The 25,069-nt window shown below is 44.1% G+C and overlaps 2 protein-coding genes and 1 long non-coding RNA gene across 6 annotated transcripts in view; all 3 read right to left on the bottom strand.

Annotated features, from left to right (window-relative positions):
- Positions 1–3,996, bottom strand: part of PACSIN2 (protein kinase C and casein kinase substrate in neurons 2) — a 152,700-nt gene extending 148,704 nt beyond the window's left edge. For 2 of the 3 annotated variants that reach the window (XM_074271891.1, XM_074271893.1), the window contains exon 1: positions 3,818–3,996. The gene's annotated coding sequence lies outside the window, so the exon portion shown is untranslated. Of the gene's footprint in view, positions 1–3,478; positions 3,628–3,817 lie in introns of those variants that run through there. The other variant, XM_074271894.1, reaches the window with a different exon arrangement.
- Positions 3,997–14,004: 10,008 nt separating this feature from the next.
- Positions 14,005–16,673, bottom strand: LOC141543189 (uncharacterized). Its single transcript, XR_012482370.1, has 3 exons — positions 16,575–16,673; positions 15,841–15,982; positions 14,005–15,712 (listed from the first exon to the last, which is right to left on the bottom strand). It is a non-coding gene; the product is annotated as an uncharacterized LOC141543189 (long non-coding RNA).
- A 5,772-nt stretch (positions 16,674–22,445) lies between these two features.
- The window catches only part of LOC141545024 (polyglutamylase complex subunit TTLL1), a 29,514-nt gene continuing 26,890 nt past the window's right edge, over positions 22,446–25,069 (bottom strand). The window contains exon 11 of one of the 2 annotated variants that reach the window (XM_074271889.1): positions 22,446–23,269. In XM_074271889.1, the coding sequence (XP_074127990.1) occupies positions 23,260–23,269 (10 nt within the window). In that variant the 3' untranslated portion in view covers positions 22,446–23,259. The remainder of the gene's footprint in view (positions 23,270–25,069) is intronic. The other variant, XM_074271883.1, reaches the window with a different exon arrangement.

Here is a 25,069-nt window from a genome sequence, read left to right as displayed (position 1 = left end):
CCCTTGCCCAGGCTCCTCCAATCCCTACTCTCTCAGCCTATCCTCTGCCCCCAGCTGCCACAATCACCTCCATCAGATACAAATGAGTCGATCGCAGCCAGCCTTCATGCCAAACAACCCAAGTTAAAGGGCATGTTCCTCACACCTGGTAATAGTAAACTGTTTTTTCAGGTATAGACTTACTTTCCAAAGAGAACTGTTTGGAAGTATCTGTCAAAACAAAACTGTATCCAAAAATAATTAGCTCATTTTACAATCCTTAGTCATACTCTAATATTCCTAAACTACCTCATATGAAAAGTTTTTTCTTTTCTTTTCTTTTTTTTTTTTTTTTTTTTTTTTTTTACTATTTACTATTGTAAACTCTCTCCTGAGCAAAAGTGCAGAGCTCACCAATGGCACACTTCACCATGGTTCCTAAACCAAAGATTAAACATGGGCAATTATCTAAATGGGACAGTCCTGTCAGATTACACCCCCTCAACAGCCACCTACATGCTAAAAAAAATACAAGAGTCATTCTTTTGGTCGCTGTAAACTTGGTAACTGAAATGCCTGCTTCCTTATGTGGCCCAAGGTTTCACCTCACAAATCTTAATGTTTCATAGGTCCACGTCCTTCTAGGTAAGTGAATGATCACTGCTGGAAACCATTCGTAGATTATTTTGGCTGTGGAAGCACCCTGATTTCTTCACTAAGGTATTGCTACTGTTCGGCCTTCTCCAACCAATCTACTTGGAAATAAGCAAGCCCATGCTCTCACTTGGGCAAAGCCATCATCAGAACCTATAGGATCTGGGTTCGGCCACAATGAAACCTCGATTAGTAATAGCGTGATAGCTAGGGCAATGAACATTAAATAAAAATAATCAATTGAGCAAGCTATCCAAGTTAAGAAATGTTAAGTTAATGTTAAGGAAAGTTAAGCTAATATCCCATGATCTTCTGGAATTGCCCATGTACATATTACAGGCATTAGATTCTGTAATTGAAAAGGACTCAAAATAAGCATTCAGGAAAGATGGACTTTTAAGGAAAAAGAAAAAGGAAAAAAAAAAATCTACAGCTCGGGAACAAATGGAGGGACTCTCCCACCGGCCATCTGTAACTTTGACCGGGTTTCTGGAACTCAGCTGAAAACATTCATTAACCACCTGAAAACTAATCCTATCTCCCTCTCCCTCTATCGCTTATTATGTCTTCGTATCTCTTAACAAATAACAAATGGTGCGGCCTCTTAAACATTTCAGCTCAGAGGTAATTGAACAAAGATTGGTGATACTTCTCCCCGAACAAAGAGAGCCAGACTCCAGTTACAGCTGGTCCCCATCTGATTCTGAAAGAGGAGGGAGATTACAAAGGGACCCACTCACTGATCTACTTCTCTGGCTTATGTCACCTTTCTCCAGTAAGGAGTATCATCCGTCTTAATGGCCCTTCAAAGTTTCTAAAGACTCCGAGGGAGGATTTCAGTTTCTAAAGGATCCAGGATCATTGTTCCCCCAAAAAGCACCAACCCAAGAAACCTTTTTCGATCCACCGGCCTCCTCTCCTGACTGGAACCACCCTGCCAAGGAGTCTGCAGGTTTAGGATCGGGTTTATATGTGCACAGAAAAAAAGTTTTCCCATAATGCAGGAGGGGAAAAGTGAGTTTAGCCCTGGCAGCTGTACAGAATTCTCTGAAGGGGAGGCAGGAGGGGCCCGGAGCGACACAAGAAGCCCACTGAGTCAGACTGGGCATCTGGAGGCAGCCAGTGCTATATGCAGGGGATGAGCACAAAGGGGGAGCTGGGGAGGAGGGGGACAAAGGAGCGAATGTTCGGCTACAGTTTTGGCTGAAATGCCACAGCCTGATCTGGAGGTTCATCGGCACCTCCAGGAAAGCCCAGAGACCCGACTGCTTGGGAAACAGGACAAACGAGTCACTGTGGAGCCACCGGGGTAGTGGGAAGGGGATGACGGAGGCAGAAGAGACGGCTCTCCTGGGGGGCCTGCTCTGCCTCTGTGGGCTGGCCTCCAGTGGCAGCTCCCTGAGTCATTCCCCACCCGGAATTCTAGGTGATCAGAAGGTGATCCTGCAAGTTTACACCCCAGACTGCAGATGGAGCAAAGGGGGGAGGAGGGAGGAAATGGAACACTACTGATCTGGAGGATCAAGGGGGCACCCTGGGCTTCCGTGCAGAGGCAGTTTAGGAAAATTCCAGGGCTTTGAAAGGCAATCACCGAGTCCATCCTCCTACCTCAAATGCGCTGCCCTCTCCTCCCCATCAGCCCCTTCCCTGACAGCCCTGGGCTCCCTCCCATACAGAGGAGACCGTGTCCCAGAAGGGAAAGGAGGGACAGCTAAAACCCCGGGGGACCTGAGAAGAAGCCCAGCTGCAGAAGGGACCAGCCCAGCTCCCAGAGTAAATCATTAAGGATTCCGGCTTCCTGCCCCTCCTCCCTGTGTCCCCTCCCCCCCCACCGATACCACAAACCTAGGAGGCTTCCCACACCCCAAATCTGGCAGCTCACTGGCTCCTCCAAGAACAGCCCCCACCCCAGACCCTTCCTCTTTGGGCCCATCGAGTGACTCCCCCGAAGGTCCCCTTCGTCCTTCTTTACCTAGTGTGGAATAAGCTGCGTCCGGGCCCAATCCCTCCCTCCCTCCCCCAGCCCCGGCCCCGGGCGCGATCTCTCCAGCCGGCCGGCTCTCCCCCTCCCCCACCCACTCGCGTCTGGCCAGAGAGACCGTAGATAGGTTACACGGAATAATCTAGTCATGTATAATACACCAAAGTGGACATCCAGGCACGAACGTGTGCATGAATATAAAAGCGTGGTTAAAGGTGTTAATTACACACTATTTACTGGGAAGTCAAAGTGGATATTCATGTATGCTGCACGGACACACAGACAGACCTCCACTAACTGCGGTAGCGGAACACCGGGCTCCCTGCCGGCTTCCCTCCGAGGGCCTCAGTTTCCCTCACTGTAAAGTTCATCCCCGAGGCTCCTTCCCAGTAGGTGCCCAGGGGGTGCTGAGCTCCAGATCTCCCATCGGGAGCCTCCCCCCGCCCCCATCCTCCAGAGGACCCTGGCCAGCACCCGGGCCGGTCTGCACCTGCTCTGAAACTGACATAGAGGCGGGGTTACTGCGGGGGTCAGGTGACTTTCTCAGGGTAACCAGCCAAGGTGGCCCCCCATTAGCGAACCTTCCGTGAACGGTCTCTTCCTGTCTCCCCACCCCCACCCCCGACCCTTAGTAACCTTTGGCTCGGGGCCGAGCTCGGGAGCCCTGCGCACGGTAAGTGCTTAAAGAACCTTCCCTCGACTGCAGCGAGCGCACAGTAGGCACGGAAGGGAGCTTTCCTTCCCCCGAACCTAACTCGGGGAATTTAATAAACTAAGTGAAATGAATCGGCCTCCCCCCCCACACGCACACAGGATGTCCCGCCCCTCGGAGTCGACCTTCCCTCCCCCCTCGGTGCCTAGTACCGTGTGCTGCAGAGACGGCCCCGAGATAACGCGCAGCACCGGAATGCCGGCTCGTTAGCGCTCCCAGGGTCGTCCTCGCTATTAATTAGCAGCGGGCCCTCCGGGAGCTCGGGCTGGCGGAGAGGAGGGAGCCGGGTTCAAATCTCGCCCTCGCAGCCGCCAGCCCGGGTGACCTTGGGCCAGTCTGGGCCGAGATCTCGCTCCCCCACCCCACCCCGCGCTGCTAGGGGCCCCGCGCTCGTGCCCGTCCGCGCTCGTGCCCGCGCTCCCCTCCCCCCCTCCTCCCTCCCCCCAACGGTCCCCGGCCCGGCCCGGCCCCGCCGCCTCGCCTCGCCTCACCTCAGCCTCGGCCCGGGGCCACAGACAGCCCGCCTCGGCCCGCTCCCGGCCTCCCGCGCCTCCTCCCGGCCCCGCTCACGCTCGGACGGACGGATGGATCGCCGGACTGACGGACTGACTGACGAACTGACTTCCCCGCCCGCCGCTGCCCAGCCCAGCCCTAGCCGGTCCTGCCTCCCGCTTGCCCGCCTCCTATTGGCCGATCGCGCGCGGGGAAACGCCCCCTCCCGGCTCTGCCTCCCACCATTGGTCGGGCCGCTCAACGAGGGCCGGGGGAGTTAGAGCCACGCCCCCGGAGCGCCAGAGGGAAACTCTCTGAGCTCCCATTGGGTGGTTTCGCCGTCGATCAAAGCCCGAGGTGGGGCGGGGGCAAAGATTGGTTAATTACAGTTTCTTTAGGGCTAGCAACCCAGACTACGTGGGGCAGCCCAGTGAGCTTTACCTCTGCTCCGCTTCCCGGGGTGACCTTGGGCGGAACCCCCAAGCTCTCTGGTTCTCAGTTTACCCCTCTGTAAAGTAGGAATGGGGCCGGCTTGCTGGGCTCCCAGGTGGAGGTGAGACGGGCTGCACCCGGAACTGGGGCACCTGCCCTGGCCGGCTGGGTGCGACCTTCAAGGCCCAGCGGTCCCTGCCCGGTGCAGTCACTTCTGCCCTTTACTATCCTGACGCTGCGGGCTCCCAGAGGACAGCAGCCGCCCTGCCCAGCGTCCTCCTGCCCCGCCTCCCCCCTGCCGGTTATTTTCTCCTCTGCAGCTGGCTGTGCGCTTCTTTCCGTGCTCCCCATTTGTCCTCACCTAGGGCCGCTTTGTACGCTGGCACACAGTAGGTGCTTCCTAAATGCTGGCGGATCGAGTTCTCTCAGGCACCGCACCTGGCAGGAAGCAGACTCACCAGGGGTTTATCGATTGATTTCTCTGTCCACACCCGGCGCATAGTAGGGCTACCCAAATGTTTACCAGTTGATCGACTTCTCTCACACCGAGCCCGGCACGTGGTAGGGGCTCCCTGTTTATGAGGGAACCTGGTTCCCTTGTCTATTTGTTAGGAGAACTCTTTCTTTTCTTCTTTTTTTTCCCCTGGGGGCCAGGAAACAAGGAAGGAAAGGAGGGGGGAAAGGAAGGAGGGGAGGAAGATTGCAGCATTTTTTTAATGAGCTTAGAACGCCAGAAATAAGCATAGAAAAGCAGGATTGTACAGTTATTGATGGCGGCCTGGAAGTGTCATTGATGACTCCAAGGGCAGAGACTTACTTAGCTAAGAGGTTCTGGTGAGTTCGTTAACCTTTCACCTCAGTGAGATGGAGATAACTCACCTCCCAGTGAGGATCCATAGGATGGGAATCCCAGCAGCCCGGAGACCAGGAGGTTCCGGTCTCTTCTTAATCCCGCTTCTGCCTCCACTTCTCGCGAAGTGGCCTTGGGCCCCAGTTTCTCCTTCAAAAACAGGCAGGTTCAAGCTCTGTGACCCTGAGCTGGTGACGTCTCTCTGAACCTGTTCCCTTACCTGTCAATTACGTTTTTATCAGCACCCTGGTCGTGAGGCAACTTTGAGGCTCTGATGTAGGTTCGCACATACTCACTTTCTATAAAAGTTCCGCTTCTACCCTTCTACCCTTCGGCTTCATCAGACTTAGAGCTGGAAGGGACCGGACACAGCCCCTCCTATTACAGGCGGGGATCCAGGGGACATTGCCAGAGTTCCTTCTGCTTATAAGGCCGTATCTAATGCAGGAGTAGGATGGGGGGGGGGGGGTTCATATAATTAATTGTACTAGATGGGACTGCCTGTCATCTAGGGGAGGGGGTAGAGGAAAGGAGAGAAAATCTGGAACAGAAGGGAGTACAAGGGATAATGTTGTAAAAAATTACCCAGGCATATGTACTGCAAAAAAAAAAAAAAAAAAAAAAAAATTATAATTATAAAATTAATAAAAAAATTTTAAAAAGAATTAATTATACTAGGCTGGGAAGTCAAAATTTCCCTCCTGGGATGCCAAGTTGCAGCAAATTAATATCCAGATATGATACTGGGACAAGAGTCAAATCACTGCTTCCAGTCTCAGTTTCCCCATCTAAAAAATGGAGGCAGTCAAGCATTACAGGACTGAGAGGATGCATGCAAAGCCCCTTGTAAAAATGCCTCCTCCAGAGCCTGCTTTGTAAAGTGCTTCCCAAGCTCCTCTCTGGCACATTTGAAGTCTTCCAGCTGTGTCCTGCTTCCAAGTTTACAAAGCACTTTACAATAAAAACAGGACTTTCTTTACAGTTGATATGATGGTATACTTAAAGAACCCCAGAGATTCCACTAAAAAGCTATTAGAAATAATTCGCACCTTTAGCAGAGTTGCAGGATACAAAATAAACCCACATAAACCCTCAGCATTTTTATATATCACCAACAAAATCCAACAGCAAGAGATACAAAGAGAAATTCCATTCAAAATAACTGTCAATAGCATAAAATATTTGGGAATCTATTTACCAAAGGAAAGTCAGGAATTATATGAGCAAAATTACAAAACACTTGCCACAAAAAATAAAGTCAAATTTAAACAATTGGAAAGACATTAAGTGCTCTTGGATAGTCTGAGCGAATATAATCAAGATGACAATACTCCCTAAACTAATCTATTTAGTGCTATACCAATCAGACTCCCAAGAAATTATTTTAATGACCTAGAAAAAATAACAAAATTCATATGGAAGAACAAAAGATAGAGAATTTCAAGGGGGTTAATGAAAAAAAAAAAAAAATCAAATGAAGCTGGCCTAGCTGTACTTGATCTAAAACTATATTATAAAGCAGCAGTCACCAAAACCATTTGGTATTGGCTAAGAAATAGACTAGTTGATCAAGTGGAATAGGTTAGGTTCACAGGACAAAATAGTGAACAACTGTAGCAATCTAGTGTTTGACAAACCCAAAGATCCCAACTTTTGGGATAAGAATTCATTATTTGACAAAAACTGCTGAAAACTGGAAATTAGTATGGCAGAAATTAGGCATGGACCCACACTTAACACCACATACCAAGATAAGATCAAAATGGGTCCATGATTTAGGTATAAAGAACAAGATCATAAATAAATTAAAGGAACACAAGATAGTTTATCTCTCAGACTTGTGGAGGAGGAAGGAATTCATGACCAAAGGAGAACTAGAGATCATTACTGATCACAAAATAGAAAATTTTGATTACATCAAATTAAAAAGCTTTTGTACAAACAAAACTAATGCAAACAACATTAGAAGGGAAGTAACAAATTGGGAAAATATTTTTACAGTTAAAGGTTCTGATAAAGGCCTCATTTCCAAAATACAGAGATATGACTCCATAAGAAATCAAGTCATTCTCAATTGATAAATGGTCAAAGGATATGAACAGACAATTTTCAGATGATGAAATTGAAACTATTTCAACTCATATGAAAGAGGGTTCCAAATCACTATTGATCAGAGCAATGCAAATTAAGACAACTCTGAGATACCACTACACACCTGTCAGATTGGCTAAGATGGCAGGAACAAATAACGATGAATGTTGGAGGGGCTGTGGGAAAACTGGGACACTGATGCATTGTTGGTGGAGTTGTGAAAGAATCCAGCCATTCTGGAGAGCAATCTGGAATTATGCCCAAAAAGTTATCAAACTGTGCATACCCTTTGATCCAGCAGTGCTACTCCTGGGCTTACATCCCAAGGAAATACTAAAGAAGGGAAAGGGACCTGTATGTGCCAAAATGTTTGTGGCAGCCCTTTTTGTAGTGGCTAGAAACTGGAAAATAAATGGATGTCCATCAATTGGAGAATGGTTGGATAAATTATGGTATATGAATGTGATGGAATATTATTGTTCTGTAAGAAATGACCAACAGGAGGAATACAGAGAGGCTTGGAGAGACATCGACTGATGCTGAGTAAAATGAGCAGAACCAGGAGATCATTATATACTTCAACAACAATACTGTATGAGGATGTATTCTGATGGAAGTGGATATCTTCAACATAGAGAAGATCTAATTCAGATCCAATTGATCAGTGATGGACAGAATCAGCTACACTGAGTATAAACTGTTTGCATTTTTTGTTTTTCTTCCCAGGTTATTTTTACATTCTGAATCCAATTCTCCCTGTGCAACAAGAAATTCGGTTCTGCACACATATATTGTATCTAGGATATACTATAACACATTTAATATCTATGGGACTGCCTGTCATCTAGGGGAGGGGGTAGAAGGAAGGAGGGGGAAATTCAGAACAGAAATGAATGCAAGGGATAATGTTGTAAAAAAATTACCCATGCATATGTACTGTCAAAAAAATTATAATTACAAAATTAATTTTAAAAAAAGACTTACATGAACTGATGCAAAATGAAATGTGCAGAAATGAGTTCATTATAAACAGCAACATCAATATTATATGGTGACCAATTCTGATGACCATGACTCTTTCCAACAGAGATGATTGATGCCAGTTCCAATGACCTTGAGAGAAAAAGAGCCATCTACACCCAAAAAGAGGATGGTGAGAACTGAATGCCATATAACACCATATAACATTCTCACTGTTTTTGGTGTCATTCACTTTCATTTTGCTTCCTTTTTGATCGGATTTTACTGGTGCAAAAAGAGAATTGTATAAATGTTTACACATGCTGAATTTGTTTAATGTATATTTTAAGATGTATAACATATTAGATTGTTTGCCATCTAGGGAAGGGGCAAGAGGGAAGGAGGGGAAAATTCGGAATAGAAATGATAATGTATAAGGGATAATGTAAAAAAGCATCTATGCATATATACTGTCAAAAAAAAGTTATAATTATAAAATTAATAAAAAATAAAGTAAAAAAAATTAAAATAAAAACAAAAACAGGACTTCCCAAAAGTCTCAGTGGTGTTTTAAACTGAAAGCTATCAATAATATTAAAACTACACAAAGACTTTTAGATACTAGTATGTGCATCTGGCAGTAATCTCTTTAGTCTACCCATGGGTCTCTGAACTCGGCTCCATCCCAAAGATTTTCCCAAGATGTAGATCTGACCATATCATCCCCGGCCTGCTCCCCTCTATCAACTCCAGTGGCTCCTTATTACTTCCAGGATCAAAAATAAAATCCTCTGTTGTGTTTTCAGAGCCTTCACAACTGGACCCTCCCCTCACTCTCTAGCCACACACTGCCCTCTATCCTCTATACCTTTGCAATGCTTGTTCCCTCATAGATGAAATGCTCTCCTTTCTCATCTGAGTTTCCCTGGAACCTCAGCTGGGTACCTACATATTATGATCTCACCCCAATCCCTAGGGGTTTGTGTTTTCTTGTCCCCAAATTACCTGATATCTCCACATTTATACGTGAAGGAAATCTGTTAAGCCTCACGAGCATAGAGTATGACATTTTTGTCTTGGTAAGCCCCCAAAAAAACATGGCACAGTAGCTGGCACACAGAAAGAACCTAAGAGATATTTGTTGACTAAGTGACAGAACAATGAGGAGGTCAATTTAAACTGGAGGAATGGTATTTGTTCAAGGTGGGTCTCGAAGGAGTAATTTGGCTTGGGGTCTGTAAGATGTCTAAGAAAGCAGCCTCTATCTGTGTGTGAAGAGAGAGAGAGAGACAGAGACAGGAAGGGGGGAGGGGAAAGGGGGAGAGAGACAGACAGACAGAGAGTCAGAGAGACAGACAGGGAGATAGAAAGATAGAGACAGAGACAGAGAGATAGAAACAGAGACAGGCAGACAGAAATAGAGAGAGAGAGAATCAGAGAGCCTGACAGGGAGATAGAGAGACAGATAGAGACAGACAGGGATATAGAAACAGAGACTGAGAGAGAGAGAGAGAGACAGAGAAAGAGAGATAGATACATAGATAGCAGGTATCCTTTCCATCCTAAAAATGCTGGGGTCAGGAGCCCCACCCAAGTCTGTGCTCATCACAGGGGCCAAACTACTACCAATGGGAGTACTAGGTCCCCTCCCTCCTTCTCTAGTCCACACCCACAAGTTAAACAAAGCCCTGCTAATTCAGGTGTTGAGTATCAATCACTTCCTGGTGTAAAAAAGGGAGAGAAACTGGAGAAGCCCCAGAACCCCAGCTCAGGGCTCCAGGGTGGTTGCACTGGCCTGTTCTGTCTTGGCCCAATTTCAAGAACCCCCCCAATCCTCTCCCTCTGGGGTAATACTTGTCTGGCTATTTTATCACTTTAGGGAAATGGGGTGGGCTTGTTTGTTTTATCTCCCTTGGGGGTTTTTGTTCAATCCTCAAAGCCAGGTGAAAAACTTTAAGGCTTTAAACACTTGGATTACTGGTTTCTAGATTCTCCCTCCAGCTCTGTCCCTTGTCCGGGACCTTTCTTAGCTTTTCCCTTCTGTGAGATATAGAAGGTGTGGACAAGGGGATCCATCAAGTTGCTTCCAGCTCTGAAATTCCACCTCCCCCTGCCTCAGGGACACCAGCTCCCTACAAGCCAGACTTCTGCTCATATTGCTCACACAGTAGGCATTTAATAAATGGCTTATTAAAGTGAAATGAAATTGTAGAATGCTTCCATGTAGCCTCCTCGGATCAGACCATGTCATTCCCCTACTTAGGATGAATTGCAATAGCTCCTTATTACCTTGAACACCAAACATAAAACTCTTATGTTACACCTTTAAAGACCTTCTTACCAGGCCCCAGCCAACATCACTCCCCTGCTCTGATGCTCCAGTCCAGCTAAGCGGACCTGTTTGTTCCTTCTCCCATATTCTGCCCCATCTCCTGTCCTTGGACTGGCTGGTACCCTTGCCTAGAATGCCCTTCCTTCCTCCTCCCCTCCCCTGTTAGAATCTCTGAGTTTCTTGAAGACTCAGCCCCAAGGCACCCTCTGCAAGAAGCCACTACCCGTGGCCACCCTCCCTGAGCCTCCCCACCCACCTTTTATGTTTCTTTTTTGTATATCCTAGTGTGGATCCCCGTTGCCTCACCACTCCCCGCATTTGATTTTTGACTCCTTGTCCCCAGCACTAGCCCATTACGTGATATACAGTGTGTACTTAATAAATGCTTGTTGCTTGAGTCCTTCTGCATCTGTAACAAAAATAATTCCCTCTTTCATAGCATACTTTAAAGGTCAAAAATCAGTTTTCCTGGGAGCTAGAAAATATGAACTCCAGTGAGCCAACATTTCAGTTTGCCAAGCCCATTATCTCGTGTAAGTATCTCCCTCCTAGTTTTATACATGAGGAAAGGGAGGTTTCCAAAGGCAGTATGACTCACCTTGAGATTCCAGCCCAGGGCTTCCAGCTCTCAGGCCTCCTGCCCAGCAGCCATCCAGAGGTATGGAGGGGTACCCCCCCAAGTGCCAAGGGGATTCTGAAGATATACTTTACATCTCTGGGCAGAGAGATGGGAGGCTGATCTGCTGGACAATATGATCCCTGGATGTGAAGCATTTGTTATTTTCACTAGGGAAGGCTGAATGGGGGTCAGGGGAAGAAATGGAGGTAAAAGAAAAGTGGAGCTTTTCCCTTAGAAATGATTGGGATACAAAGAGCATCAATAAGAATTTGTTTTTTATATTTTTACCATGTTTAACATATATTGGATTACTTGCCATCTAAGAAAGGGGAGTGGGAAGGACAATGGAACACAAGGTTTTGCAAAAATCAATGGTGAAATTACTATTCAATATAGTACTAGAAACGCTAGCCTCGGCAATAAGAGCCGAGAAAGAGATTCAAGGAATTAGAATAGGAAATGAGGAAATCAAACTATCACTCTTTGCAGATGACATGATGGTATACTTAGAGAATCCCAAAGACTCTGCTAAAAAGCTATTAGTAATAATTCAGAATTTTAGCAAAGTGGCAGGGTACAAAATAAATCCACATAAATCCTCAGCATTTTTATATATCACCAACAAAATGCAACAGCAAGGGATACAAAGAGAAATTCCATTCCAAACAAATGTTGAGAGTATAAAGTATTTGTGAATCCATCTACCAAAGAAAAGTCAGGAATTATATGAGAAAAATTACAAAACACTTGCCACAAAAATAAAGTCAGATTTAAATAATTGGAAAGACATTCAGTGCTCTTGGATAGGCCAAGCGAATATAATAAAGATGACAATACTCCCCAAACTAATATATTTATTTAGTGCTATACCAATCAGACTCCCAAGAAACTATTTTAATGACCTAGAAAAAATAACAACAAAATTCATATGGAAGAATAAAAGGTCGAGAATTGCAAGGGAACTAATGAAAAAAAGGTGGTCTAAGTGTACCTGATCTAAAGCTATATTATATAGCAGCAGTCACCAAAACCATTTGGTATTGGCTAAGAAATAGACCAGTCGATCAGTGGAACAAATTAGATACAAAGGACAAAAAAGGGTACATCTATAGCAATCTAATCTTTGACAAACCCAAAGATACCAACATTAGGGATAAAAATTCATTATTTGGAAAAAACTGTTGGGAAAACTGGAAATTAGTATGGCAGAAATTAGATATGGATCCACACTTAACACCATATACCAAGATAAGATCAAAATGGGTCCACAACTTAGGCATAAAGAATGAGATCATAAATAGATTAGAGGAACAGAGAATAGTCTACCTCTCAGACCTGTGAAGGAGGAAGGAATTTATGACCAGAGGAGAACTAGAGATCATTATCAATCAGAAAATAGAAGATTTTGATTATATCAAACTAAAAAGTTTTTGTACAAACAATACTAATGCAAACAAGATTAGAAGGGAAGTAACAAATTGGGAAAAATATTTTTAAAGTTAAAGGTTCTGACAAAGGTCTCATTTCCAAAATATATAGAGAACTGACCCTAATTTATAAGAAATCAAACCATTCTCCAATTGATAAATGGTCAAAGGATATGAACAGACAATTCTCAGATGACGAAATTGAAACTATATCCACTCATATGAAAGAGTGTTCCAAATCACTATTGATCAGAGAAATGCAAATTAAGACAACTCTGAGATACCACTACACACCTGTCAGAGTGGCTAAGATGACAGGAACAAATAACGATGAATGTTGGAGCAGCTGTGGGAAAACTGGGACACTGATGCATTGTTGGTGGAGTTGTGAAAGAATCCAACCATTCTGGAGAGCAATCTGGAATTATGCCCAAAAAGTTATCAAAATGTGCATACCCTTTGACCCAGCATTGCTGCTATTGGGCTTATATCCCAAAGAAATACTAAGAAGGGGAAAGGACCTGTCTGTGCCAAAATGTTTGTGGCAGCTCTTTTTGTAGTGGCTAGAAACTGGAAGATGAATGGATGTCCATCAATTGGAGAATGGTTGGGTAAATTATGGTATATGAAGGTTATGGAATATTATTGCTCTGTAAGAAATGACCAGCAGGAGGTATACAGAGAGGCTTGGAGAGACTTACATCAACTGATGCTGAGTGAAATGAGCAGAACCAGAAGATCACTATACACTTCAACAACAATACTGTATAAAGATATATTCTGATGGAAGTGGATATCTTCAACATAGAGAAGATCCAACTCACTTTCAGCTGATCAATGATGGACAGAAACAACTACACCCAGAGAAGGAACACTGGGAAGTGAATGTAAACTGTTAGCACTACTGTCTATCTACCCAGGTTACTTATACCTTCGGAATCTAATACTTAATGTGCAACAAGAAAATGGGATTTACACACATATATTGTATCTAGGTTATATTGAAACATATGTAAAATGTATGGGATTGCCTGTCATCAAGGGGAGGGAGTAGAGGGAGGGAGGGGATAATTTGGAAAAATGAATGCAAGGGATAATATTATAAAAAAAATTACTCATGCATATATACTGTGAAAAAAAAATATAAATAAAAAAATAATAAAGTTCTTTTCTTAAAAAAAAAAGATCAATGGTGAAAAATTATTCCTTTCATATGTTTTCAAAATAAAAAGCTCCAATAAAAAATAAAATTCAAAGAAAAAAAGAAATTTAAAAATTTGTTTTAAAAACAGCTTTGAGATCTGCAAAATGTTATAGAAAGGTGAATAGCTGTTATGTTATTTTAATTAAAGCATTTTAAATTACAATTACACTCATTTTTAGTTAAAATAAATTATAATTTTAAATTACAATTATTTTAAATTAAAATCACAGTTTTATTTTAGATTACATTTACTTTAAATCCCAATTACAATTTCATTTTGAATTACAATTATACTTTTATTTTCAATTAAAATTATAATTCTGTTTTAAAATTGCAGTTCTTACTTAAAATTACAATTTTATTTTGAATTAAAATTTTATTTGATGATGGTGGTAGTGGTGATAATAGTGGTGATGATGATAGCCCTTCTATATGTACCCTGAGTATACAGCAGGTGTTTAATAAGCATTGGTTGAATGAGATTGTCATTTCCACCTCCCCCCTGTTTTCCTGGCTCTGAATCCTGTCCCATGGCCACTGTCCAACCCTTCTCCCGGATTCATCCTCTCCTTCCCATACTCCATTGATTTTTCTTCCCATGCACACATCCTGTTCTCTCTCCTGTCCCAATCTTAGTGGCTCTGCACCTGTGCTTTTTCCAATCGAGCTTCCCATTCATTTTTCCTCTCCCCATCCCTGGCTTCCCTGGACCAGACAACTCTGACTTTACCTCCTCCACCCTTCCTGTCTCCAGGCTTCCACGGGCACCAGGCCAGCCCTTTCCAAATCGCCCCTGGAAATGAGTTCTTGGTATGATTCCTTTTCCAAAAGTTTTCCCAACCATCCCTGCTATTAAGAGGAGGATGGAAGCTTGACTGTAGCCAGTAGAGCCAGGATCGGCTGGGGATCAGCAGCTGATTCCAGGAAAGCAGGTTTTAGCCTGAGCCCAGGAAGTTCTTCCTGATATGAGAGCTATCCCAAAGGAGAATGGGCCACCTTAGGACTTGCCCCTGCTACCATATGAGCAGGAATGGGCTTTGGGAGGCCTCTGGGACATTCGTGGTCAGCAACCACCTATTAATTTACAGTTGGCCAATGGATGACTGAATGAATAAATGGACCCCATCAAGCTGAGCAGGGCCTCTTTCTCTGTTCACTTGAGCTCATATCACTGCCTTTCCTAAAGATATAAGCCTGCCAAAGGCTTTCTCCAGCTCTCCCCATGAATTTTGACACTTCCCCCTAATCCCTACAAATTTCTTTATGGATGCATTATATGTACAACATATACATTATATATTTATCTTTGTCCATATTGTTCCTGTCCACCTACCCCAAAGACCCAGCCCAGTACCCAACACACAGCAGGTGCTTAATAAAGACTCCATCTTTCTGCTCAAGAAATCAGAGCTGGCTGCTCTGAATTTCCTCCCAAGTCAGCCTGTCATCCTTCTCCCCTTTCCCCTTCCTCCATATGGTGACCTCATTTTCTCTCCTTCATCTAACTATTTATAATCTAATTCTAACACCCTCAATACCCAACAGAGTTTGGTTTGGATGCCCCAAGGGCACTTTACCAGGGAGTCCTTTTCAGTCCCTCTGGCTGACTTTGTAGGAAATTATCTAAGTTTTGCAGCATCCATGTTGACTCCTTCCTCTCCTCTTGGGAGGAGCAGATCAGTCAGACATAGAGGTGATCCGTTCCTGAGGCTGTAGCTGTATTTCTCACTTTATTCCCAAATAAAGTACTTCTCATTACACCTTCACCCACTTTATGCCAATCCTCCATCTCGGTCCACTGGCATCCTTCTTCTTCGGTGACCAACTCAGAATCACCTCCTCTGATCCCTCCATCAAGAAGGGTCCTTTCCACCTCTGGTCCTCTCCCATTTGTTTTCTACATGTACATTAATTTGGCCAGCAGTCATTCTTGAAGCCTTAATCATAACACCTACTGGCATAATTATAGACCTTCAGGTCTGGAAAAAAAAAAAAAAAAAGAGGTTATCCACTAGATCCACTAGATGACAGCTTTATGGGCTATTATTAATCATCCCCAATTTACTGATGAGAAAACTAAGGCTGAGAGATGCTTGAGGACACATACCTGGTAAGTGTCTAAGGTCCTCTCTTGTATGAAATCTATGATCCTCTGAAGCTCTCATTTCCTTATTACTTTATGAGTGTTCTGCTCTGGGTTTCAGACAACGGGTTTTTCCATGTTGGTGTTTATGGCACAGAACCTAGTCCTGGTTTGGAAAGGGAATTTAGTCATTATGGATCCAATTGAATTAGACTCTCAGAGCTGGCAGAGACACTGGTCCCTACCAGTATGGGGAAATCCCATCTAGAACCCCTGCACCAAAGCGATCCCTTCCTTCCTTGAAGGAGGACAGAAAGGTCCATTTCCCTGGGCAGTCCATCAGACCTAACCCTACCCATTGCCAGTTTCCTTGCATGGCAACTGGGTACGTAGATTCCAGGTGGAAGGAAAATCCAGCTTCCTTACAACTACCAAAAATCTTCCTAAGGCACAGATCTCAAAGACCTTCCAGAGCTCCCTATTACTTCAAGGATATAATTCAAAGCTGCTTCCTTGCCAGTATTGCCCTATTTTTTTCCTGCCCTATTTCACAGGCTCCAGCCCAGCTGCCCCAAGCAACATTCCTGGCTCTTCCTGGAGGTTGGACTATGCTCCCTTCTCCTCAGGGCCTTATCTGCATGCTAGGCTTAGTTCCTGATCACTTTGCTTCCTGAAAATTTCCCAGACCCCCTACCCACCCCGCTGCTGTTTATCTCTCTCCCTCCTCCTGCTACCTCAGAGCCCACAAGTCTGGCTACCTGTTGGATCCCTGTCCAGCCACTCCTTCCTTCCAAGGAGAATGAATGGAAATTTCTTAAGATCGGAATGATATCAGCATTACTTCTGTCGTCCCAGCTCCTAACACTGTACCTGGCACTTAGTAATCACTTAATAAATATTTGTTGGGGATGTGGAGCTACTCCTAGTTCCACCCCCCAGGAGTCACCTGAGGAGCTAGAAGGCAGATAGTGGCCCCCGCCCCCATCCTGGTTCTCCTCCTCTCCAGGTTAGATGGATCCTCCTTGGTATGATCCTAAAGGCCCTTCACCCATCCAGGGAGTCTCTTCAGTTTATCAACATCCTTCCTAAAATGTGGGACCCAGCGCTGAACCCAAGCTCCCCTGGCAGCAGTGACAAGGAGGGGAAAGGCATCTGCCTCCTTTCATCTTCCCGCTCCTGGGCACAGTGTGCCACAGACAGCCTCAGTGTGGGCAGGGAGCCCCGTGATGCCATGAGCTCCCAGAGCCACCCCTTCCTGTTATGACAATTTGGGTTTTTGTACAACTGGTTTGAGGCTGACAGCTCTGGTTTCAGCCTAGAGCACGTGCCTGTCATTAAGCATAAAGGGAGTATCTAGGGGCTCAGAGAGAACACGCCCCTTCCTCTTAGGGAGCCATGGACTAATTACAGGGAAGCAGCGTGGCTGCCAGCTTGGGACCTGGATCTCTAAAAGATAACAGCTGCATAGTGTGGGTTTTTGGCCCAATTCTTATAATTCTGGAGGTAATGAGTTCCCCATCCCTGAAGGTCTTCAGAAAGAGGCATATCCTAGTGGGAAGGGGAAGGAATAAGGATTTATAGAGAGCCTGCTTTGTCCCAGGTTCTATGCTAAGCAGTCACCTCACAAATATCTTCCCAAGGAGCCTTGGGAATCACAAAGCTAGTCAGTGAGGCTACATTTGAACTTAAGCCTTCCTGAGTCCAGGACCGGTTCTCTAAACTAATGTGGTAGCCCTCTAGCAGCCTCTAATCCTAGGGGACTCCAGAGGTTCTTTTTGACTCCGTGTGTGATTTAGGAGTGACATTGTCCACTATGAATCTGATCCCATTTGACAAGCATTTAAGGTCCTGGAGGTTGGAAGTAGCAGCAGTAAGTAATAATAATAGCAATAGTAGCAGCAGTACTAGCACCACTAGTAATAGCAGCAGCAAGAATAAAAGTAGCAGAGCAGTAGCAGTACTAGCAAAGGTAGTGGTGGCAGTAGCAGTAGCAGTAGCAGCAGTAATAGTAGTGGTAGTAGTGGTAGCAGCAGTAGTCCTAGTACTACTAGTAGCAGTAGCAGTAGCAGCATGAGCAAAAGCAGCAGAAGTAGTAGCAGCATCGGTAATAGCAATAGTAATAGTAATAGTAGCAGCAGTACTAGCACTACTAGTAGTAGTATCAGTAGCAGCATGAGCAAAAGCAGCAGAAGTAGTAGCAGCAGCAGCAGTAATAGTAATAGTAATAGTAGCAGCAGTACTAGCACTAGTAGTAGTAGCAGCAGCAGTAGCAGCATGAGTTATAGAGCAACAGCAGCAGTAGTAGTAGCAGCAGCAGCAGTAATAGTAATAGTAATAGCAGCAGCAGTACTAGCACTACTAGTAGTAGCAGCAGTAGCAGCATGAGTTATAGAGCAACAGCAGCAGAAGTAGTAGTAGCAGCAGCAGTAATAGTAATAGTAATAGCAGCAGCAGTACTAGCACTACTAGTAGTAGCAGCAGTAGCAGCATGAGTTATAGAGCAACAGCAGCAGAAGTAGTAGTAGCAGCAGCAGTAATAGTAATAGTAATAGCAGCAGCAGTACTAGCACTACTAGTAGTAGCAGCAATAGCCGCATGAGTTATAGAGCAACAGCAGCAGCAGCAGTAATAGTAATAATAATAGCAGCAGCAGTACTAGCACTACTAGTAGTAGCAGCAGTAGCAGCATGAGTTATAAAGCAACAGCAGCAGAAGTAGTAGCAGCAGCAACAGTAATAATAATAGTAATAGTAATAGTAATAGTGGCAGCAGTACTAGCACTACTAATAGTAGCAGCAGCAAGAATAAAAGTAGCAGAGAAGTAGCAGCATGAGTTATAGAGCAACAACAGCAGCAGCAGCAGTAGTAGCAGCAGCAGCAGTAATAGTAATAGTAATAGCAGCAGCAGTACTAGCACTACTAGTAGTAGCAGCAGTAGCAGCATGAGTTATAAAGCAACAGCAGCAGAAGTAGTAGCAGCAGCAACAGTAATAATAATAGTAATAGTAATAGTAATAGTGGCAGCAGTACTAGCACTACTAATAGTAGCAGCAGCAAGAATAAAAGTAGCAGAGAAGTAGCAGCATGAGTTATAGAGCAACAACAGCAGCAGCAGCAGTAGTAGCAGCAGCAGCAGTAATAGTAATAGTAATAGTAATAGCAGCAGCAGTACTAGCACTACTAGTAGTAGCAGCAGTAGCAGCATGAGTTATAAAGCAACAGCAGCAGAAGTAGTAGCAGCAGCAACAGTAATAATAATAGTAATAGTAATAGTAATAGTAATAGTAATAGTGGCAGCATCACTAACACTACTAGTAGTAGCAGCAGCATGAATAAGAGTAGTAGAACAGTAGCAGTGGCAACAGTAGCAATGATAATGGTAACATCAGCAGCAGCAACAGTAACTGTAACTAAGGGGAGAAGGCTCAGGACATTTCCTGGAGGAGGGGCATATGCTACTTGTCTTCACATATGCTAAAGATTCTAAGAGCTAGTAGGGAAGAAGAGAGAGTGAGCCCCTTCCCAGAATGGCCACCACTGACCACTCATATACCTATTCACCTCCCTTTCCCCCTCACCTCTCACCCCACCCTGAGCCCAAGCCCTTAGTGACCTCTCAACAAAACTGCTACATTGGTCCTTTCAGTGCCCTCCATGAAACCTATCCATCCTATCCCTAACAGGATAGAATATTCCTGAAATATAGGTCTGACCATTTCCCCTTTCTGCTCCAGAAGCCTCAATGGCTTCCTCTTGCCCCTAGGATAAACTACAATCCACTCTGGCATTTAGGTGCCTGTCCAGCCTGGTTTGTACCCTCCATGTCATCACCTGTTACCCAGCCTGCCCAGTCCATAAAGTCGGTTCTGGCCACATTGCTAGGGCTGGGCACAATGTTCCATCCAGTGGCTAGAGGGCCCCTTTAGAAATAGTGCTCATGCTCTTCCTCCACCCAAAATTCCCTTTGTTGTTATTTACTTGTCTGCAGGGCAGCAGCTTCCCCTAAGTAGAGTACAAGTTCACTGAAGGCAGGAGTGATTTGTAGCCTCAGTGTCTGTCTGTCTATCTATCTATCTATCGAGAAGGGATCTTCCTTTAGGTTCAGACTCCTCAGAGGCTCCTCCTTTTTGTAAGATTCTTGGATCTGAACAACAAAAAATAGCCAGAGAGCCTAAAAGACATTTCTGGAGTGTGTGTGTGTGTGTGTGTGCATATGTGTGTGTGTGTATGAGGGTGTATTGTGGGAATGTCTGTGAACATGTGAAGGTGTCTGTGCATCTGTAAGCATGTGATATATGTGTGTGTATGTGGTCTGTGAATGTGTGTGTGTGCATACACGTGTGTGGGAGGACTTTTCCTGAGCTTTCCACTTCTTCTCCCTTCCCCTTGCTTTAGAGACTTTTTGTTCCCGCCTGTGACTCTCCATGGACAGACAGACTCGCTCTGTTCTGGGGAAGCAGGTTGAGCCACGCCAGGAAACAGCCTCAAAGACTGAAAACAGTTTCCGATCACCCTGAATGCAGCTCTTTCTATGGCCATGAATCAGGTTTTCTCCAGGCCTGGGGCAGCCCCAGCTGGGGGAGGAGGGGAAGCTAGCCCTGCCCCAGTAGTCACTTCCTGCCCACCAGCTCAGGCTCTCCCTTGCCTTCACTGCCTGGGAGGCAGGGTCATCTCAAAGATTTGATAGTGATGATAATGATGATGAGAGATCTCATGTTCTTTGTAAAGTTTCACTGAAGAACAGGAATGGACGTTTGCCTCTTTTTGTTTCCCTCTCACTTAGCACAGTGGCTGGCACATAGTAGGTGCTTGATGAATGTTGATTGATTGAACAACCTTGTGAGATAGATGCTATTATTATCCTCCCCATATGACTGAAGAGGAAACTGAAGGTGACCACGGCCTAAGGTCTCAAGCTCATAAGGATTTGTTACAACAGAACCGAACACTATCTCCTTCCCTGTTCAGTGTCACAAAAAACCAAAAGGCAAAGGGACAGAATCACACAGAGCTGTGATTCTCCATTAAACTTGGAAGAGCCCTGTATCCAGAAGTTACCTGTGGCAGAGGCAGAGACTGAAGAAATGGGAACATGGAAGAAAAAGAAAAGAACTTAAAGTTCAGTCCCCAGGGAAACTTCATCAAAGAGGAAGGAGTCAGAATATGAATGATAAGGGAAAATCGAAGGGAAAAAAAGGCTGATCTTCCCAAAGATCTTAAGAGGAAGGAAACCCAACCATGACCTCAAGTGAAAGCAAAGAGACCTAGGAAAACATTAACAACATAATAGAAGGTGATCAGCTGAGAGATCACAGTTTGTGATCAGTTTAAAAAGTCCAGAGGCTTATGAATGAATATTGTAAGACAAAAGGGCATGAATCCCCACCTAATGAGGCTGAGAAACTTGTGGATTCTCCAGAGAGCGCAGAACCACAACAGGTAACATGTTCCTGAAGCTTTAAAAGAGACTAAAGAATTGTGGATGCAGCATTTTGGTCGGCCCAGGAGAAATAACAGGCAGGATTAACAACTCAGATTACAGGGGAAAGTCTTCCCAAAGAAACCAAAGGGGTAGGATGCAAATACACAGAAATGAAGGACAGCCTGGAAGAAGAGAAGGAAATGTCTGATGGAGATAAGACAAGGGCCAAAGAACTCAAGGGTCAAGATGAACTGGAGACTGATGGGATCAGGATTCTAAAGGAAGGAATGAGACCAAAGCAAGAGGAAGGGCCTAGGAAAAGGGGAGGGGGGAATTGGTTGCAATTGGATTAAGTTTGGAAGGAAAGTGTCAAGTCTGAGAAGCAATGGAAGAACTGGAGGTGAAGTTAGAGAGGGAATGTGCAGCCCTGATGTGTGGTACAGAAATGGTGAGGGGTCACCATTCAATAAAAAAGCTGGAGAGAGCTCTAGAGAAAAGCAAAGTTTATTGTACATTCTCCAGAGAAGGGCGTCCCACTCCTCGAGCAGACAATGGAAGAGAGGAAGCGCCTCCTGTGAGCAGGACAGCCCCTTTAATCCCTAACGCAAAACACCCCCTCCCACCACTGACCCTCATCCTCATTGGCTGAGAGTCTTACATTCTAAACGGTGAGATCTGCCCATGAAATTGAACTTGACCAATAAGTACATAGTTGCCCATATTTGGCTGAAATAGGGAGGAGGTATCATGAGAGGGGAACGCTATTATGCCCTTGATGTTCAGAGTCCTTCAGGCCTACTCAAACACTGAAGAAGATGAAGCTTTACTTCAACTGTCTTGAAAGATCTCACCTCATCTCATTCACTAGTGATCCCTGTATGGTTTAAGGGGGAGGAAGCTACACAACAGGTTAGCCACCAGACTAAGGGGAAGTAGTTGCTAACATTTACCATGTGGCCAGATACTGTGCTAAGCACTTTCCAAACATTATCTCCTTTGATCTTTACTTTTAAGGGAGGGTTGTTGTTATTTCCACTTTACAGTTGAGGAAACTGAGACAGAGGTAAGGGACTCACCTATGTCACAGATTTCTTGCACCTTAGTCCTCAACAAGCCTGGTAACCCTGGCCTTCCTGCCAGTCCACAAATGAGTGTTCTTTCTGGCCGTCCCCCTGGTCCCAAAGACTCTCTCATCTCCACCTGCTGGCTAACCTGGCTTCCTTCAAGTGCCAGCCAAGATCCCTTATTTTACAGGGACTTTTGCCTTCCTCCTTTTAATTCTAGCATCTCCTTGTTCTAATTATCATCTCCCCCATTGGACTGTGAGCTCCTTGTGGGCAGGAACTGATTTTTGCCTATTTTTGTATCCCCAGAGCTTAGCACAGTGCCGGGCACGTGGTAGACACTTAATGAATATGTTATTGATTAATCGATGAACATTCATCCACTAAAGAGACCAGAGATCAGAGTCTGAATGTAGACCCTGGAGAGTCTGGTCCATAAGACAATGTATATGAAACAAAGACACTTGGTCTCAGCAGTGTCTGGACTTCTTTCACAGAATCCAAGACATTCAGCTTAGGAAGGGGACCTCCTCAGATAGAGTCAAAGACCCAATCCACCAGAACTTGGTCATTCCACCTCCTCTGAAATGCCTCCAGTTGGAAAGGGACCAGTGTGTGCAAAAATGTTTGTGGCAGCCCTCTTTGTAATGGCCAGAAACTGGAAACTGAGGGGATGCCCATTAATTGGAGGATGGTAGAATAAATTGTGGTATATGAAAATTATGGAATAGTATTGTTCTGTAAGAAACTACCAAGAGGATGATTTCAGAGAGGCCTGGAGAGACTTCCAGGAACTGATGCTGAGTGAAATGAGCAGAACCAGGAGATACACGGCAACAAGACTATACAATGATCAATTCTGACGGATGTGGCTCTTTTCAACAGCAAGGTGATTCAGGCCAGCTCCAATAGTTTTGTGATGGAGATGTGTGGTATGGCAAATCCAGTTCCAAAATATCAGAGATACCTGTGAAGAATAGAAGTGTTTATTAGAATCTCATGAGAAGTGGACGGTCCACTAATCACAGGGAGCGGAGTTCAATTTCCACAGAGATTGAAGTAGGTTATATAGTCACAAACACAAAAGATCGATTCTCACTTCCCTGTTTAGTGGCACGAATTTGCCAAATTCCAGTCAGGCCCCTGTGGTCAGTTTTACTGTTTGCAGGTGTGTTTCCCTAAGTTTATGGATTTATGGTGGTCAGTTTCACAAGGTTTACAACTGTTTACTTGAGTCTGTATGAACATCCTACTTAATTTTCCCAAACCCCTCAGATAAACTAAATTCAATCTACCTTAGTTAATAATTTTATAAGAAACCATATAATCCCCCACAATAAGGAGATTTGTTCAGAGGTAAGTAATCCATTAAGCTAGAATAACCGAGGAGACTCTGTTTACTTTAGGCTTCCTTAATCAACAAATAGAGATCAGCCAGTTTATAGACCTCTCAGAATATCTCCAGGCCATTAAATAGATAGATTCTTCTCTAAGCAGATAAGTAAAGGTCCAGGGGATCATCTTAGATATTTCTACTAGAAGAGCAAGTCTTTTGGCCTCCTTCCCAGAGCCTTAATGATTAACAGACCTTTGAAATTGGGTCTGGAATTATCAGGTGACTATTCTGAGAAGTCCTCAGTTTCCCTTTACACTCAGAGAGAGGATTGTGGACACTGAGTGTGGACCACAACTTAGCATTTTCATTCTTTCTGTTGTTTGCTTGCATTTTGTTTTCTTTCTCAGATTTTTTTACTTCTTGATCTGATTTTTCTCGTGCAGCAAGATAACTGTATAAATATGTATACTCAGATTGGATTTAACATGTGTTTTAACATTTAACATGTAGATGACATGATGGTATACTTAGAGAACCCCAAAGACTCTGCTACAAAGCTATTAGAAATAATTCAGAACTTTAGCAAAGTTGCAGGATACAAAATAAAAACACATAAATCCTCAGCATTTTTATACATTACCAACACAATCCAAGAGCAAGAGATCCAAAGAGAAATTCCATTCAAAATAACTGTCAATAGCATAAAATATTTGGGAATCTATCGACCAAAGGAAAGTCAGGAATTATATGAGCAAAATTATGAAACACTTGCCACAAAAATAAAGTCAGATTTAAATAATTGGAAAGACATTGAGTGCTCTTGGATAGGCAGAGGGAATATAATTAAGATGACAATACTCCCTAAACTAATCTATTTATGTAGTGCTATACCAATCAGACTCCCAAGAAACTATTTTAATGACCTAGAAAAAATAACAGAATTCATATGGAACAATAAAAGGTTGAGAATTTCAAGGGAAGTAATGAAAAAAAAATTAAATGAAGGTGGTCTGGCTGTACCTGATCTAGAACTATATTATAAAGCAACAGTCACCAAAACCATTTGGTATTGGCTAAGAAATAGACTAGTTGATCAGTGAAATAGGTTAGGTTCACAGGACAAAATAGTGAACAACTGTAGCAATCTAGTGTTTGACAAACCCAAAGATCCCAACTTTTGGGATAAGAATTCGTTATTTGACAAAAACTGCTGGAAAAACTGGAAATTAGTATGGCAGAAACTAGGCATGGACCCACACTTAACACCACATACTAAGATAAGATCAAAATGGGTCCAAGATTTAGGCATAAAGAACGAGATCATAAATAAATTAGAGGGACATAGGATAGTTTATCTCTCAAACTTGTGGAGGAGGAAGGAATTTGTGTCCAAAGGAGAACTAGAGATCATTATTGATCACAAAATAGAAA

This window comes from Sminthopsis crassicaudata, chromosome 5, assembly GCF_048593235.1.
Source record: "Sminthopsis crassicaudata isolate SCR6 chromosome 5, ASM4859323v1, whole genome shotgun sequence".
In the NCBI taxonomy this organism is placed as follows: Eukaryota; Metazoa; Chordata; class Mammalia; order Dasyuromorphia; family Dasyuridae; genus Sminthopsis; species Sminthopsis crassicaudata.
The sequence above is the reverse complement of the archived record's forward strand: the minus strand, read 5'-3'. Positions and strand labels throughout refer to the sequence as shown.